This window comes from Poecilia latipinna, unplaced genomic scaffold, assembly GCF_001443285.1.
Source record: "Poecilia latipinna isolate Pla-1442-1.1 unplaced genomic scaffold, P_latipinna-1.0 Scaffold2069, whole genome shotgun sequence".
Lineage (NCBI taxonomy): Eukaryota > Metazoa > Chordata > Actinopteri > Cyprinodontiformes > Poeciliidae > Poecilia > Poecilia latipinna.
Genome location: NW_015114685.1, coordinates 28,557 through 46,768, shown reverse-complemented (window position 1 = coordinate 46,768; position 18,212 = coordinate 28,557). Strand labels below are relative to the sequence as shown.

The 18,212-nt window shown below is 38.6% G+C and overlaps 1 protein-coding gene across 1 annotated transcript in view; it reads right to left on the bottom strand.

Annotated features, from left to right (window-relative positions):
- The window catches only part of LOC106936055 (fibroblast growth factor 11-like), a 73,106-nt gene extending 55,492 nt beyond the window's left edge, over positions 1-17,614 (bottom strand). The window contains exons 1-2 of the mRNA XM_015016835.1: positions 17,416-17,614; positions 16,260-17,094 (exon numbers count right to left, since the gene is read on the bottom strand). Coding sequence (XP_014872321.1) covers positions 16,260-16,452 — 193 coding nt within the window. The 5' untranslated portion in view covers positions 16,453-17,094; positions 17,416-17,614. The remainder of the gene's footprint in view (positions 1-16,259; positions 17,095-17,415) is intronic.
- Between the last annotated feature and the right edge of the window lie 598 nt (positions 17,615-18,212).

Genomic DNA, 18,212 nt, shown 5'->3' with positions numbered 1-18,212 from the left:
ATTGACATAATCAATACTCTGATCAAGACCAAAAACTTTTGAATCTTTAAAATAAAAACTAATACTAAGCCAACATTTGCCAAAAATATATCAACAGAACATAGATTTAAGGTGGATGTCTATTTAAATAAGGTTCTCTACTCACTGATTTGAAGAAAAACAGAAAACAAACAAGGTCTGTGGAATTGATCTGGGATTAAAATAAATGCAAAATACACGAGTTTAAAATGTAAAATGGTCAGACCACTAAACGTGTTATTGGTGCTATTCACTATGATGTCGGACAAATAATTTCGTATCAGGACGATAATTATCAGGACGATAATTATCAGGGCGATAGTTATCGTTCTCCCATAATTTTGATTAAATCTGTATGTAATGATCTCTCTTCATTGGTAAATTTCCATTTTTATGTTTTAAACCCCGAAGACGTCTAAACATCGTATCACCTAACACGATGTTGCTCCAATTATCAGCAAACGCCACTAAAATACCCACAGAGAATAAAAATTGGTTCAACTTATCAACAAACAGATGCAATGTAAGCAGAAATTCAATGTTTCTATCACAGAATGGTTTACATTTCCAAACAGTTTCACCTAAAAAGGACAGAGAAACTCGTTGGTGCTTGAGAAAAAGGAGACGTTAATGACCGTATAAAGGCTCAGATTAATAAAAAATATGGATTTTGTGCAGCTGAAGTCACAATTTAAGAGGAATCATGAGAATAAATAAGAAAATACAGAGACTTGTGGGCGATATTTGACAGAAAACGTGTAAAAACCTTTATTTTCTTAGGCTTCCGTCTTCGTTTAGCAGTTTAAGGCTTGAGAGACGCGCTGACATTCAAAGGTCATTAGTCAGATTTAAAGTGATGAAGCTGTAGATGAGGATGACTCACTGAGATTATGGCTCTCTGATCTGATTCCTGTTCTCCTGTACTTCATGTGATCCATTTTAACGCTCACTTAGAAGAATTCAGACCTAATAACGACAGATTATTACGGAAGATTTTTACCTCATTTAAACTAATCTACAATAAGGAGAGTCATTAAGCCTCATATGAAGGTTTAAGTGAGACATAATCAGGATATGATCTCCTGCAGCTGCAGATAAAGAGATCTGACCAAGTTTTCAGGTTATTTCTGAGGATTAATGATCAGATCAAAGAGCTGCTGGATGAATCTGATGCAGCGCCTGGTGTGAAAAAGGCAATGTTTCACACTATTTTCTGTAAAAAATAAATAAATAAATATTTAATATAAATATGTACATTTTTACATTTAATCCTGTTTTGTTACAGAAATGTGACCAAAGGAAAAATAACTCCAAACCACATGTTACCTTCTTTATTATTACCACTTTATTCTCACAATTGTCCTTTCTCTCGCAATATTATGACTTTATTCTCAAATGTATTTAATTTTTTCTTAGTCTGAACTTAATATTCCTTCTTAGAGATCAAATTTTGAAGAAAAAGGAGCAGAAATGATCACAAACATTCAGGTTATCGCTTGAATGAAAACACTTTGTAATCCTCTGATGTGGTTTTGCATAAAAGTTTTAAAAATGTGTTTGATTCTCTATGTGTGCGCGTGTATCGCCAAGAGATTAGAGCCTAGTGAGGAAAAGATAAGCAGGCTTATTAAGAGGTCATTAATAAATTTGTTAATGAGCTCTCCAAGTAAGACAATAAGAGGGAGAAGGAAAGGAAAATCATGCGTCTCCGTATGTGTGTGTGTAGGGGTGTGTGTGTGTGTGTGTGTGTGTGTCATATTCCATATCAACCGTATCTGCAGGCTGCGATAAGTTATCATTATGAGATGCAGCCTGTGACACACACACACACACACACCTCCATTTGCATGAAGAGGGCTTTTAGCGATGCCCTTGTACCCTCAATGACAGTATTTCTGCATAATTCAATAAGCGTGCAGATACACACACACAGGGAAGCCTGCACACAGCTAAACACACATCAGGGAATGATTGTTTAATGTGTAGCTTATGTTAAATTTCTATTACTGGTTTAGATTAAAGAATATTCATGTGTTAGAATGGCCCAGTCAAAGTCCAGACATACATTTAGCTAGTTATCTGTGGCAAGTCTGCTAAATATGATACTACGGAGAATTAGGGACAGACTAATAACAATAATAAACTATAAATGATACAAGGCAAACCTGTCAATAATAGATTAAAGATGTAAATAATGTATAAAATCAGATCACCAAAATAAAGTCGTAATATGAGAAATTTTTTTTTAATAATACCAGAATTTAGTAATAATTTTGAAATAATACAAAACAAAAGTTGTACTAATAGAAAAATAGTTGCAAAAGCATTAAAAAGGTCTTGATATTACCAGAATAAAGTCGTAATATTAGAACAAATTAGTAAATTTATAAGAACTCACAAATAAGGAAATAATTAATCCTTTAACATATTAGCATCTGATTATCAGTAGCAGAACTTTGAAACGACTGAATCTCTCTCAAATAAACCATTTAACTACAGAAGCTTTTTCTCTCATAATTTTACTAAATTTTTTGGTCATACTGCATTTTCATTCTACTATTATGATTTTTTTCCTCATAATTAATAGTACTCAGCCTGCCCCTAATGCTCTGTTGTACTAGAGAAATGCCACAAAAGACAAAGAAATGCCTAAAAAGTGTTTCATAGAGAAAATTATTAAATTATATAAGCTGAGTTTACATTTACAGCCATGAACAACTGGGGAAATATTAGAGCGTGAAGCAGCAACTCTGTAATCTGTAGTGTCAGCATGATGTGCAGCCTGGAGTTTGTCCTCCAACAACAAGCTGAAGATGTTTCTCTGAACTTTTCCTCTGTAATGATCAGAGCAGCAGCAGCTTTTCCAGCACGAATAAAAACACGTTGATAACTTTTAACGTCCCGCATGTGGACGACGGTCAACACACACATCAACACACACATCCAGTGATTTGTCAGGGTTGTTTTACAGGGTGGTGAGAACCGCCGCAGGCTGGAAGCGGAGAAATGCTTTGTGTTTGTTGCGCGAGTAAAGATTTCTGAGTCGGGTTCGATGGTCAATATATGCCGAGTCGGCGCTTTTCAAGGCTGTGCAACTGGATGTGGAGCAGAGGGAGGACGACTGCAGTTTACAGACAAATGCTGTTATTTTATTCATGCTACACCACATGTAGCGGCGGTGAGGGCTGGATGCACTGCTGGTAGAAAGGCAGTTTGTTTGGATGGCAGAAATGAGACCTTGATGGAGTTTGTTCAGATTTAATTTAACATGTCCTGTAAATTTAAGCTAAAAAATAAGCCAACATTTTCAATATCATGATTCCATAAGCTTTCACCTGTGATGCAACCTAGATATTTAGCGCGGTAGCCAAATATTTAGGTTGCAAGCTAAATATTTAGTTATTAACTTAATTATTTAGTTAGCAATCTATATTTAGTTAGTAAGTTGAAAGATTTAGTAATCAAGCTAGAAATTTAGTGACAAAGCTAAATATTTAGTTAGCAAGTTAAATATTTAGCTAGTAACCTAAATATTTAGTTAGCAAGCTAAAAATTGAGTTAGCAACCTAAATATTTAACTAACAACCTAAATATTTTGCTAGCAATTTAAATGTTCAATTAGCAAGCTAAATGTTTAGCTAACAGCCTAAATATTAAGCTAGCAACCTAAATGTTTAGTTAGCAAGCTAGATATGTAGTGACCAAGCTAAATATTTAGTTATCAAGTTAAATGTTGATTTAGCAACCTAAATATTTAGTTAGCAAGCTAATATTTAGGTATAGGGTTAGTTTAACAATTAAATGTTTAAATATTTATTTTCCAAACTAAATACTCCAAATTCAACATTTAGTTTGTAAACTAAATATTGTGAATTAAATATTTAGTTTGGAACTATATTTTTTAATTTATAAAAACGTGGTGAAAATATGACTTTGAAAAATGAACACACATTTTTTTCTGTATGACAGACTAAATAAATCTAAATACTGCTGTTAATATTTTACTGCAAGTCTTTACAAAAAGCATCTCATGCTCTCAGTCTTAACACCTAACAGTCACACCTGAAAACCAAACAAACTACTGGAAATCCTCTCAGATGCATAATGGGAGACAACACCTAGCAGCCCAATCAGCTAATGTCCTTAACGTCACTGTACACAACTTCAACTCAAGTTCCTGTGCATGAAGATGTAAAATGTAATTACTAAACTTCTGCAATTAGAGCAAAGTAGCCGATGACTCCCTCAACCAGTATGTCCTGATCGCCGGGCCTTCCCTCTGATTAAACAGAAAGGAGGCAGAGAAATCAAAGAGCAAAGCAACAGAAGAGAAGTGATCGCCTTATTGGAAAGCTGCCTCCCTCCCCTTTAACCCTCTGCAAGCTCTAATTTATGGAGGAAGGGAATCTCTGAGGATTTTAGAAGGAAGCAATTACCTCTGTTTTGCCTCGCTGTAACATGACAGTACTGATCGACCTGACAATAAGTCATTATGGCTTCGCATTTGGCTGCGAATCTGCAAGTGACCTGCAAGGCTCCGGTTCGCTCTCCTGGGAAACCCCCAGCACCGAACTGTAGCTTCTCTTCTACTCTGCACAAACTTTGTATAAGAAAAATTATAAAGAATGCAAAATACAAAGATAGAAAGTCTGGTATTAATAGTTTTCAGACTTAGGGGTGTCCAAATTGTGGCCGGGGGGCCATTCGCGGCCCTCTGGAAGATTTTGTTCAGCCTCTCCAACTACTATATATATATATATATATATATATATATATATATATATACATATATATATATATATATATATATATATATATATATATATATATATATATATGTATATATAATTTTTTTTGTTAATAGATTATTTCTGCTTTAATTGATTAAACTTTACCAAATACAGAAATCCCTGACAAAATGATTAAGATGGATGCAAAAACATTTGGAAAATTATTTTTCTGTATTTTTAAACTGCCCAACACCGTTTTTATGTTTTGGATAAAAAATAATTTACAAATGTGACATCAGTCGCGCTTAATTTAAATTATTAATGTGTATATATTTTTATTTTGTGCTCTTAACTTGACAAAGTGTATTCAAAGCTGGTTTATAAAATGTGGGTTAATTGAAATAATGAACACAACTTTCAATATAGCAACATTAGCATTGTTAGCAGCCAGCGAACAAGACTTGCTTTTCTTACCCTAAAAATCTATTATAAACTGAATGTTTGTTGTTGTTGTTGTTGTTGTTGTTGTTGTTGTTTTAACTGAAATACAACAAAAAGGAAAAATACATTAACGGCTAATTCAATCATCTTATTGCAACATTCAAAACATTTTTGTAACCGAAAAATCACAGAATGAAGAAAAATAGTTACTGGCTAATAGGCTAACTTAATGTTACACTAAAAAATTATGTATACTTCTCTACATTTTATCAACCAACTTCCAAAACATATTAATACTTACAAAGACGAAAGTTTTCCAAGGTACAAAGCTATAAAGTCAATTCATCGTGTAAATGAGCCGTTTACTTTCTCCTAACGGCCTAAATTCTTGTTAACACGGTTACCGGAAAAATATACGTCAAAGATAGTTTGTCGCTAAAAGTGCTCACTCGGTCGTGATTCAGAAAATACACTCGAAAATACACTCTTTGACGAAGATCTCTTGTAATACAGATGTCCCACTCATATCAAATTTGAAACCCCTCAAAATTCTAACCATTCTTAACATGAATTTAGTCATAAATGTATGACTAAATATAAAGTCATAACTATAAAGTCGTAAATTAGTTTATTTCTACTCTAAACTAATTTACAGTATTTGACTGAATGGCATCACAGTGATGATTTTCTAAAGTAATTTTGCTCTAATCGGGTATAATAATCACAAATAATAATCACAAATGCTCAAATCTCATGTAATTTATCGTCCTGTATTTTATCTGAAGGTGTTGTATTAAATAACAATCCTGCTTATTTTGACTCCGATTCCTGTTGAGTTGATTCGGTTTGAGCTAACCTCCTACTGGTAGATAAGATTTACCGCTGTCATATAACCCTATTTCCTCACAGTACCCACATGTGGGCAATATTAGATGCATCCATTCAACGCATAAATTGGGCATAATCACACATTTTTGTGTGACAGAAGTTTGTACCTCCTTTTCTATCCCTCCAACTGTGTGACAGATAATATAATGTCTGAAGGAAAACCCTGAGTTTAAAGGAATCTCTCCTTCGTAGTGAAGAAGAACCTCTTCAAAGATTAGATATTTTCACAGTTTTTACTGCGTGTGTGTGTAGGTTGCGCTCTGGCTCTAATCCAGCCTCCCAGATTGATGACACATTAAAGTGAAGGACACGTCATGCAGCTCTGCTCGTGTGAACCACATGGGAGCTGCACACAGGTAGACAAGGTGCTGCAATCAGCAAGGTGTCCCTCACATATCAAAGACACTCGCTGTGGGTCTCACCTTCATTCGCTCAGGTTTATTTCAAAGCAAGCACAACCATTCATGTGTTAGGTCTGTATTTATTTCCTATTCACAAACACACACGGTGCACAACCTGCTCCAAGCACAACACAGGAATAGAAAATTATATATAAATGTTTATAATGACCTCATTTGTTTGTATTTATAGGGGAAATGTATGTAATAATTGCATTTGCTGTTGTAGTTTATTTTTACATGTTTGACCAAGTTAGTCAAGTTTTTGTGAGTATCTACATTACCGGTATTAATTTTACATTGGTTATTCCTAATTGTAGTTACTAAACAAGTTAAAATTGTGTCGTTTTACACATTTGACCAAATTCTTGAGAAGATATTTGTGTGTAAGTTGCTGTACTGGTGCATTTATGTCTGTTTTTGTAAACAAAAATGTTTTAAGTAAATTCAGCGCTGGTTTTCTGTATCGGATTGGTATCGGCGGATATTAAACCTCAGATATCAGTAAGCCCGTCGCAATTAGCAAAGAATTAATTAATCGCATGATGAATTAGAACAAGCTTGACAATTTCAGTTCTGATTATTAATAATTTTTGAATGGAAATTTAGTTTACAGAGACTTCATAATCCATTTTAATTATGACTTAGGATAAAGGTGATTTTTATTTCCTTTTTATTTATTGCGTTTAATTGCCATGTTTTATTTTGAATATTTAAAGTATAATTGTTCTTTACAAAATAAAAGTTTATGCATATTGGAGAGGAAAAACCTGCATTATTATTACATTGTCAACATATTACAATATCAAAACAACAATTTTATTGCCAGCCTCTGTTCTTTTATGGAGGTTTGACTGACAGACTGGCCCACCAAGTCATGTCTGCACATTTGCATTTAACAATAGTCGCCCCACTGTTACAGTGACTTTCTTGGTATATTTAGAAACACTTCAAATAAATGGCATTGGACAAAATCTAAATCATTAAATAGGGTCAATCAACATGTTAGGCTTTTTAAAGATGGGTGGTCGGCCAGAATACTACAACCCCTACTATGAAGTCTCTAAACAAAATTGTCCTTCAAAAAAGAGGCTAGTTGAGACCAAAGCACCAGACTGAAAGCTTTTGTCAGCCAGTTTTTGGTAGAAAGCAAAAAACAATAAATTATGCAAATGGAAATTGTTCACATTGTAGGTCTCAATGCTCAATTCCGATTTAGTTTTTTTATTTATTTTTGGCATGGCCGTTCACTTCCAAATATATGCGACCTGCATGTGAACTGCAAGCGACCTGAAAGTGTCCCGCATGCGCAATAGAGGGCGCAATAACGTCACACAATAACGTTCTCAGTGTTTTACCAACCGCCATAAAAGAGACGAAGAAGAAGCAGTGCTCAGTTTTTTGCGGAAGTAAACATGGATGCTAACGGCGGAGCATAGCTTACGGTCTTAAAGCTGTTATCCAACCGGAATGAGCATATTAACAGCTTAATCCTCATTATAGTCCATTATGGTTGTTGTTTTTCTTCCCGCTTGCGCTCATCAGGACGCAGAATAATGACGTTTGCTGAGTATCAGTGACGGTCAGGGCGGATGAACGCAACCTGGCCGTTCAGGATGTGGGTCATATTTGAAAACATAAGATACGTGTCGGATTTAGGAACACATATACAAGTGGCCTGTCTTGTTCAGATGGTCATAAAAAGATCAGATCAGGTCGCATTTAGACAAAAATAAGTCCGATTTGGTCACTTAACCCTGTAGAGTGAACGTAACCTTTGATTTAACTCGTGATTTATCTATTTATTGTTTATAGCGATAGGCATAAAAACTAGAAATGAGTCAGTGACGGTTTCTAAGTTTCTGTCCCAGAGGTCTGGTCTGTTGCAGCACCTGTCAGTAACTCCTGCGCCGCCCCCTCTCCTCCTCCCGGCTGCCTCTGTGATCAAAGTAAATTAGCTCGTAATCAGATACATACGCAAGCAGAAAAGCATGCACACGCAGTCTTTTCCCATAAGGCCAGTTTGTTCTGTGGTTTCACGGACAGCAGGTGTGTGAGAGGTTAACACACACACACACACACACACACACAGTGAGGAGGAGCGGCACCGTGTGATTTAAAGAGCTGTCTTCTGGACAGTGTTGCTCCGGTCAGGGACGCTGTGGCGGCGCTGAGAGAGAGATCAGACTCTCCACACTTCGCTGGGATTCCAGCTCCTCATCTCCCCGCAACGTCTTGCCACGCAGCCCTGAACCGCAGCCGCCATGTGGCACGCGTCCCGCTCAGCTGTGCACGCAAGCCATGCGGCAAATTGATGGCATGTGAACTGCTAATGCGAGCTTTACTGTCCTCTGCATGTTAATATCGCAATTTAAGCCATAAGATATCGATTAAAAGGGCCAGCGCACTCTTCTTGTGACACTGAGGACACTGAGGTTTAAGAGCTCTGAAGATGTGGCATGCTTGGGTAGATAAAATGTGCGCGGCACAATCTCAGCTGGAGGTCATTTCAAGTGTAGAGCCACCAGATCCGAGGTCCCTCTGCTTCATTGCCCTGCTCTAATTACACTTTGGTGTTGTCTGCGCGGTTCTGTGCCAACAGCGATCCACACAGAGTCCAAACAGCACCTCTTGTTCCGAGAAAAACCAAACATACACCAGATAAGACTGACTGATAGAAATGGAAGTTGTTTGGAGGGCAAACAATCATCACCAAATTATGAGTTACGTCTACAGTTGAGGCTGTTTCAGAGAAAAGAGAGAGTCTGGTTTACTTATGGTGATGTATAATGTAAAGTACAGAGCAGAGGAGATATTTTAGGCAAAACCGAAGGTTGGTTGTCATCAACAAACTTCTGGAAAATTGTAAAACAGCAGAAACACTGAATTCCTTTAAACCTAGACTAAAACCCTTCTGTTTAGAGTTGATTTTGTGCCAGAATAAGTGAAACACTAGCAAACATTTTGATGTGTAAATGGCGGCACTTGGAAAAATTTAATGTTTCAAGTACTGATTTTTCAATTACTGGAGCTGTACAAATCTTGTTTGTACAGCACATCCTTCAGACTGGCCAGAAGTAATTAGCAAACACCTGGTGGAACTATGCATCTTATTTTATGAGCTTAAATGTTGGTAAAAATATTGTGAAAGGGTTAATAGAGCAGCGGTGTTGGAGACCCAATTTCAATCAGGAAATAAAATTTTATTTAACTCATATTTGATTTATGTAGTATTTTTCTAACAACTGGAGCTAACATAGTTGCTTGATTTTGCTATAAAATGGAAAACACATAAAACTGTCCCTACATATTGTATTGATATAGGTATTACCATCAGATTGGTGCATCTCTAGTAACAACTAGACTGAAATTAGAGTGAAATGTTGGTGACTGGGTAAAATCTCCAACAGGAAGTCAGTCGTGGAAGGTCTGAACAAAATGCAGGTTTTTACCAAACTAGCTGACATGGCCATCATCTGTGTTATATTGTGACTGGACCAAAGACAAGATGATTAGGCACAGCGAGAGGCGAGAGCCAGAAAGACCCTGGGACAGACAGTTATAAGAGTCTAGATGTCCTTGAGATGATAAGTGTGGAGGGGGATCAAGGCTGTGGCAAAGAGGGAGAGAGAAGAAAGGGAGGTTAGACGGAGAGAAGAGGAGTGAGGTGATGGATTGAAAGGAGGGAGGAAGATAAAACAGTCCTCACTGAGCGTGGATTGTCCACAGCGTCCGCCCAGAGATGAGGCAGTAAATTTCCCCGGATTCAGTGTGCGCTCTCCAAACGCCGCTGCACATTATTGATAAATCGGTATGTGTTAATGAGAGAAGCCGATGTGGTCTGATGAATCATGACACAACAATGAGCCTTAAACACACCCACACACACAGAAACTAATTTGCAGCACCAGGACGGACACTTGGCCCCTTCGCCGCAACAACAGCAACTCCAAGTGTTATTCCAGCCTGTTAACATCGAGCTATTTCTGTTTGATATCCAATAGGCGGCTTATCATCCTCATTAGATTATATCACACACACACACAGAAAGCCGGGGTGAAATTATCTCTCACCTACACTCCCTTTCTCAATTATCACAGAATCTCATCATTTGTTTGTGTTTGTGTCGGCTGATTTATTAGTTTTTCTAAATGTGTGTGGGTGTATTTTGTTTTGCTGTGATTCTTGGTACCTGTGTGTGTGTGTGTGTTGTTGCAGGGCGAGATGACCTTGTTATAAGCTGAGTGGGCTGTAGTGCCGGGGCATCATTAGTATGGGTTAGGTTAGCCAGTGTTTGTGTGTGTTTGTGGAGGTTAGAGGGTAACACAGAGGGGGAGAGATGGGGAATAGCCATATAAGAGTGAACCAAAGGGTCAAAAAGGGACACACAAATTTGTCACCACCGCCATCCGTCACGTAGAGGCAACAACTGTTTGAGGAAACACACACACACACATGCATTTGCTATATTGTAACACCTCCTCCTCTCCTACAATAGCTTCAAATGGCCTTCAGCAGCACAAAGGGAGCCTGAACAATCCGGTCACAATGTAATGACGCAGTAACAGACAGCGTTAGATGCATGATAACGTCTACACACAGGGGAAGGTGTGGGCTTAAAATGGAGAGAACAGATTTTTACACCGGAATCTAACAATGTGCCGACACACTGAGCGTGCATTCACCCCAGTTTAATCAAACCGGTTCATTTGAGGAGATGTGAACGCGCAATTGGACTCTGGTCCACCCAAAAACCTCGGTTTGGTTGTGGTGAATGCGGTTCGAATGCATATGTGAATGCAAGCGGACCAGAGGCTGCTTAAAAGGAGGAAGTGGAGTATTTACCCTGGGCATTCTGGGTAAATATAATCAAAACACACAGAAGAAATGATTTGCAGTCTTTTGCCAAAGATTGAAGTATCAAACGCACGACCTACCAATGAGTTAAAATGAGTAAAGCTAACAGGTAATCTGAGAAAAGCTAAGAGCTAATCTGAGTAAGACTAACTTCCCTAATTGTTTTGTAAGCTAACTTACACAATTGTTTTATGGTGTTCAAGACCCATCTAGAGACATGCATTGCAAATTAGCTAAGGGTATAAATTAATATATTAGCTAAGCTAAATTAGCTAAGGGAATAAATGTTTGTGTTTATACGTAAAACTTGTCTCCATGTAAAGAAATAATGAAAAAGAAACAATTTCTCTGAGTAAAGCTAACAGCAAATTAGAGTCAAGTTAAAATCTAATCAGATTCAAGCTAACAGCTAATCAGAGTCCTGTTAATCTGAGTTAAGCTAACAGCAGTGCAAAACGCCTGGGTGGACCCAAGATTCTGTTAGCTTGACAGCTAATTACAAGCAAGCTAACATCATCTCTGAGTAAATCCAAAAGCTAATCAGAGTAAAGTTAAGAATTAAGAGCTAATCAGTCACACTATTAACTAATCTGGGTCAAGCTAACAGCTAATTTGAGTCAAGCTAACTGCTTATCTTAGTCCAGCAAAGGTAAATATGTGAAAACCAGCTCTGAATTCAATATTACAGAGAAATTTACTAACTTAATATCTAGTACATAAATTTGTGATTAGATGCAGTCACTGATTTTTTAAATTGGTGCGTCTCGAAATCACAGATACTTACGGTAAAACAATCACATGCAGGAACATATTTTACCATCCAGATGAAGATGGCAAAAAAACAACAACAAACACATGCTATAGATTCAGAACAAGATTGCTACTACTACCAATATTTGCAAGATAGAAAAATGACAAATATTAACAAAATTAACACAGAACTGTTTGACTAATATTTCAAATATGTAGCAAACGCTTCCTCAGTTGTGCCACAGTGTTAAATAAAGATGTGATAGAGTGCAATATTTCAGTAAGAGAGGAAGAGGAGGAGAAAGAAGAGGAGGAGGACACGGCTTAGGAATATTCTAGTCGATTATTCTTGGCCAAGGGTCAAACGTGGCCTAAGGATGAAGCTCAGCGAGGGAGGAAGAAACTCACAGATGAGGAGAATTCACACTCATACACACATATTCATGGCCAGAGGTCAGGAGTGTCCTACATACACCGGAGTGGAAAGTATTTCCCCATTATAGTCTTCTTTGCTGTCATACTTAATAGTTTCAGATCATCAAAAAAATAATACCAGACAAAGACAGTCTGACAAATACAAAGCAATCTTCAGATGATTTTGTTCACTGAGAATAAAAAGCTACCAAGCCAAACCTTGATAGGTGATAACTGGCAGTAGCTGAATTTCCATTGACCGTAAAATAAAATAGAGAAAATCTTCTAAAAGGCAAACTATTTTGCACAATACTGCATACTAAATACTCAGAAACCTCAAGGGAAAGATGGAGATGAATGTAATTTACACACACTCAGTCATCCCTGCGCTCTTATGGATAAATATGTCACATGTAGCCCAGTTTCAACTGAATCCATACGAAGCGGTGACGCTGTTTGAGTTCAGTCCAAACAATCGGTATTACTCACGTGTGGCCTTTTCTCAAAGAGCCCTCACTGCCACGGCCTGTCCAACAAATTTTACAACCATAATTACAATAAGAGAGCGGCCGCCTCCATGGCAGCTGCTGCTTCCCCGTTAGAGGTTCCCCGCGTAATTATCATGATGAACTTGGCACACTCAGGTAATAAATACCACAAGTCACTCACACACAGCTGCTCTTACACAAGGTGGAAGGCGATACACACATTATGTGAAAATGGAGTCAGGTAGAAGAAGGAGCAGCAGTCAGGAAACCAGGAAATGGGTAATAACATGAAAACATGATTCACACGAAGACTGGGTCCATTCAAAGTGTCATAAATGAATGTTTCTTTCATGTGGAGAGCAGAAAAAAACTAATTATACTACCCAAAAAAATAATTTAGACAAATAAAATAACAAGAAACTAACTTAAACACCCCCCAAAGGAAAAGAAATGTGAATTATAATAATAATAAACAGGAAGTAGAGGTTGCAAACTAGCATGGACTACTCAGAACTTATTTGGAAAATGTGCTTCCAAAAAAAGCCAAAAGCCACCGCGAGTGAACATAAAAACTTTTTGGTGAAACTGAGGAATTTATTTAAAAAAATTTCAAACTCCGTCAACATTTTCTAATGCTGATGGAAACACGTTTAAAAATGGAAATAATTGTAATGATACTATTCTTTAATAAGGAAACAATGATGTGTAACTTAATATAATTGTTTACATTTTATTCAAAATGTTGATTTTTCTCTCTACTTAATCTTAAGACTTAGATAAATTTGGTGTGTAACAGAAGCACTTTATTTGGTTTTACAATCATCAATCGTCTCTAACGAATGAAAACAGATTAATCTGAAATTATAACACTGATTTGATTAAAACCTTCTAATAGCAGCTCATTAAAAAACAGTTAAACCGAGAAACCATCCAATCATCGATCTGTTCATCATACTGAGGGTCGATGGAGCCTTTTACCCAATCAGACGACTTTGTTCGATGCTGGGAAACGTCTTCCCTCCAAATAAACACCAATATGATTATTGATTTTAGGAGGAAAACCCAACAAGCACAAAGTCAAAGGTCAAGCTGTTCATCTGCTTAAGGAAACTGTCATTTTCACATGAACCACGTTTTATCGTCTTTATTAAGTTTTATCCTTGGTGGCATGGTTTAACACCAAGGAGTTTCCTTCAACTGATATATTATGAGAAAAAAGTCAGAAATTTGTTTTTCAGTGGCTCTGATCCTCTTCTGTACGTAAACAATACCTTATTTGTCATTTATGTGAATGAAACATTTCTATTTAGCAAAGTCAAACGTAATTTTGGCAGATTTTAGATAGAAGACCTGGACAAACATGCTTTCTCAAATATATAGCCTGTGTTTAAACTGAAGTGGCAACAGCAGAGTTTAAACTAGGGGTGTCCAAACTTTTTGCCAAGTGGGTCAAAACTGCCAACTCCAAAGACATCGCGGGCCAAAAAAACCAACATAACATCAAGCAAATAAAGTAGCTCGAAATTTATTGTAGATCAAAAAGTTGAAAGTGATTTTTATAATGATGTTTTAGGGTCATTGTAGGTAGAAAAAAAAAGAGTAAATTTCCTCCAAAAGCTCAGAAATTTTGTGATTAATCTCAGAAATTCTCTAGAAAACGTGGAAAGTTTCTAGAAAAATGTTCAAAAGAAATTTTTGACATTTGAAATTCAGAAATTTTCAAGTTTTTTTTTTAAATCTCTGATGTTAATCTAAAAATGTGATTTTCTAAAAATGTAAATTTTCTTGTTTTTTCTAGAAGTTTTCTGAGATTATTCTCTAAAGTTATGACTTTTATTGTCAATTTACTGTCTTTTTTTTCTACAACTGCCCTAATACAATGAAGCAGATTTTACATGTATTAAAATAAATACATCTAGTTTCCAGTTTCTTTGGTGCTCGATTGAATAAATTTAATATCAGTAAGAAGAACAGGATCTGGGTCTCTCTCTTTCAAAATGTTGCTACATTTAGCCAAGTTTAAGAAATAATAAAAGTTGATTTGGGTGCAGCAAAGATGAAAGGTCTCTTGGTTTCACCTTTTGTTAAAACTTAGTTAGAAAAACAAGAAGCTTTACATTTTCCTGTGTAAGAAAATTATGCTGGTAACAATTTTTACCCTGACAACAAATTAAAAGTCTCATCTGCATCTAAAGGCCAAATTTTTTTACATTCTTGAAGTTTGGGGGCCGCACAAAATAAGTCCAACGGCCACAAATGGCCCCTGGGCCACAGTTTGGACACCCCTGGTCTAAACTAATGTTTTTGAAGTGGTTTTATGTTTTTGAAGAATTACGCTGCAAAAACACCAAATCTTACCAGGTATTTTTGATTTCCAGTGCAAATATCGTTACACTTGAAATAAGAATAAAATAACTTTTAAGTAACTTTTCAGCATGATATAGGAGCTTGTTTTAAGTAAATAATTCCTTAATATTGATAAAAATGTGCTAGTTCCATTGGCAGATTATTTTACTTATCAAATGAGAAAAATGTTTTAAATAATCTTCCAATGGAACTAGTAGTTTTTCATCAATATTAAGGAGTTATTTACCTAAAACAAGCCCCCATTACTTACTTATTTTATTATTTCAAGTATACTAAATACTTTAAGATTTCTTTGTTTTTGCAGTGATACTTTAGGGTTTCAACCTTTAAAACCTGCCCAAAATGCCCAAAACTAATCGCACAGCAGGAAAACAGGTAAATATTCGGCAAAAGCTTGGATGAAACCGAAGCAAAATTGTTGTTTCCATTGTTTTGTAATAATCACAATTAGCTGCAACACATGTAAAAGTGTGTGTGAGCTGCCTTTAATAAAGCCCTGGCAGAGTCCCGGCCTTCAGAATCAGAAATGAGACGTCTCCTGACATTTTTATTTAGCGCTGTGAATCACTGTCGGTTAGAGCCAAGTTCACTGTGTGCCTCCAGATTTACCAGCATGTGTCCGTGTGCCGACACGTGCCCCAACAGAGCCATCTCTGCAGTCACAACACGGTGGTCAGTGTAACTGAACCGTGCATGTTAAGCTGGAGTTTACTCCCTTCCTGCTGATGCTGTTATGCAGAGCTGTGAGGAAGGATTGGTTGGGACGTTTTCCATGTTCAGATTAAGTTCTGAAGTCTGAAATTAAAGGGCTGTGCATGTACTCTGGTGAGGCTTTACAGTTCAGGATTAATCAAAATCCGTTTAGCCGCAAAACTCAGCCAGCGAGGAAGGACAGAAAGTGAACTCACCCGGTCTTTTTTCCATTTTTCTCCCTCGACTGCCACATAGTCGAACTTTTGATATCAATATGAGGATTTGTTTCTGGCAGAGAGACTTGTTGCTCTTCGGGCACGGCTTGCGTTTGCTGGCAATCTGCCGGTTTGCTTGGGGGTCCTTGACCTCCCTTCGCTGGCGAATGAGGGAGCTGGCGAGAGCGGCCATCTTCCCAGTGCCGAGCCTTACCCCGCTTTGCCGGCCTTTGGCGGCTCGGCGGCGCCCAGGTGTCCAGGGGTTCCTCGGGCCACCCCCACCGCCCGCTCACCCAGGGCGATGAAGCACCGCTCAGGGGAAAGCTGCAGAACAGATGAAGACGTTGGGGTGGTTCCGATTCAGGACGGTCCAAAGAAATAAGGATGAAGATGTGAATACAAGGGTGGCTACTTCAAAATCCCAGACAGATTTGATGAAAGCAGGTGAAGAAGGTGAAGAAATCGATGATTTTTTTGGTTTGAAGTCGCCGATCTTCTGCTGGGACGAGCCATTTCCAATTCCCCCGAGAGCACTCCCGGCTCTGGGCAAGTTCAGCTCAACCAAGTCCGAAAGGACACCGAACCATCCGCCACATCGTGAGCCCGAACACAGATCAGTCCAGATTTCAACCCCTTCACCTTCTGTCCTTCACCAGTGAAATTTCTCCATCCGTGACCGCGTCGGAGCAAGACGAGTCAGAAGAAGCAGTCCCGTCCGGCCCGAGTTATCAGGTCTGCAAGCTTGTCAAGGGACGCGGTCCTTGATGAATGGAGCGTGCCTTGATACCAGGCTCTCTCCAGCTCCCCTGGCATCACCCCTCCGATCACTTGCGCGCTGAGAGAAGAAGGAAAAAGAGACACACAAAGGCTTGATGAATCCACTACTGCCCAGAGACAGAGGTGACATTCAAAAACAAGCGAGAAATAATGAAGGGAAGAGGGAGGGGGTTTCAAGAAAAAGAGCAGTCAGTCTCTCGTATCCCCCCCTTCTGTCCGATCGAGCTCTCCAACTCTCAGAGCGGAGCGCGGCGCTGTGTCCTTCAGCCAGGCATGCCGCCTCACAGCAGGGGGACGGGGGATGAATGAATGTAGAGGAGGAGATGAGATGACGAGGGTGGGGGTTAGTGGAGTGATCTTGCAGGTAGATGTGCCTTACTCTCATGCGAGAGTCTCCGCCGGAGGGGGACAGTGGTCCGGTCCGGTCGGGGCGCAAGTCTGTCCATGAATGTGTGGAGAGGAGTCAGTGGTCGGGGGGCGACCTCTCCGAAAGCGCACGTGTAGATGGAGCGGTGGCACAAGGTGAAGGTGTGTGACACAGGCATGTGAATGTGTGAGTGTGTGTGTGTGACTCGGCGTCTCATTCGTCCCTGTTCACAGTGCATTACTGAGCGAGTGTGCTTCACACACACACACACACACACACACACTCCTGCTCTCTCTCTTTAATTCATTTCCCTGAACACTCCTCTTTCTCCTTCCCATTTCTCCTCCCCCTCCGTCTTTCAGATCCCGCCTTCCACGTCGGAGATTTTAGGTCCCACCTATCGCCTGGGACGGGGTTGGGTTGGGTCGGGCTTGGCGGGGGTTGGTGGGGTACCCCTGGCTCCACCCCTCTTCCCCCTCAACACCAAGCTCTGAAGTGATGTTGGCTTAAAGAGACAAACTGAGCCAGCCTGTCAGTGCTGAGCTCTGAGCTCTGGAAAGGACGTAAAGATGCCGTGACACAGTCTGGGCCAGTCAGCAACCTTACGTCACCGCCGTCATGTACGCCAAACACTAAAACGCTCCATCAAACACTTGTACCGCCTGGCTCAACATGACAAGAAGTTGGATTTGACCGGATATGAACAAGGACCTTTGCACAAAAACTGTGGTCTACAGAGATCCCAGCTGCTTGTGCTAAAGCCAACTTTCAAAATTTCAAAGATCTGAATGCAAGTATTTGACTGGTTC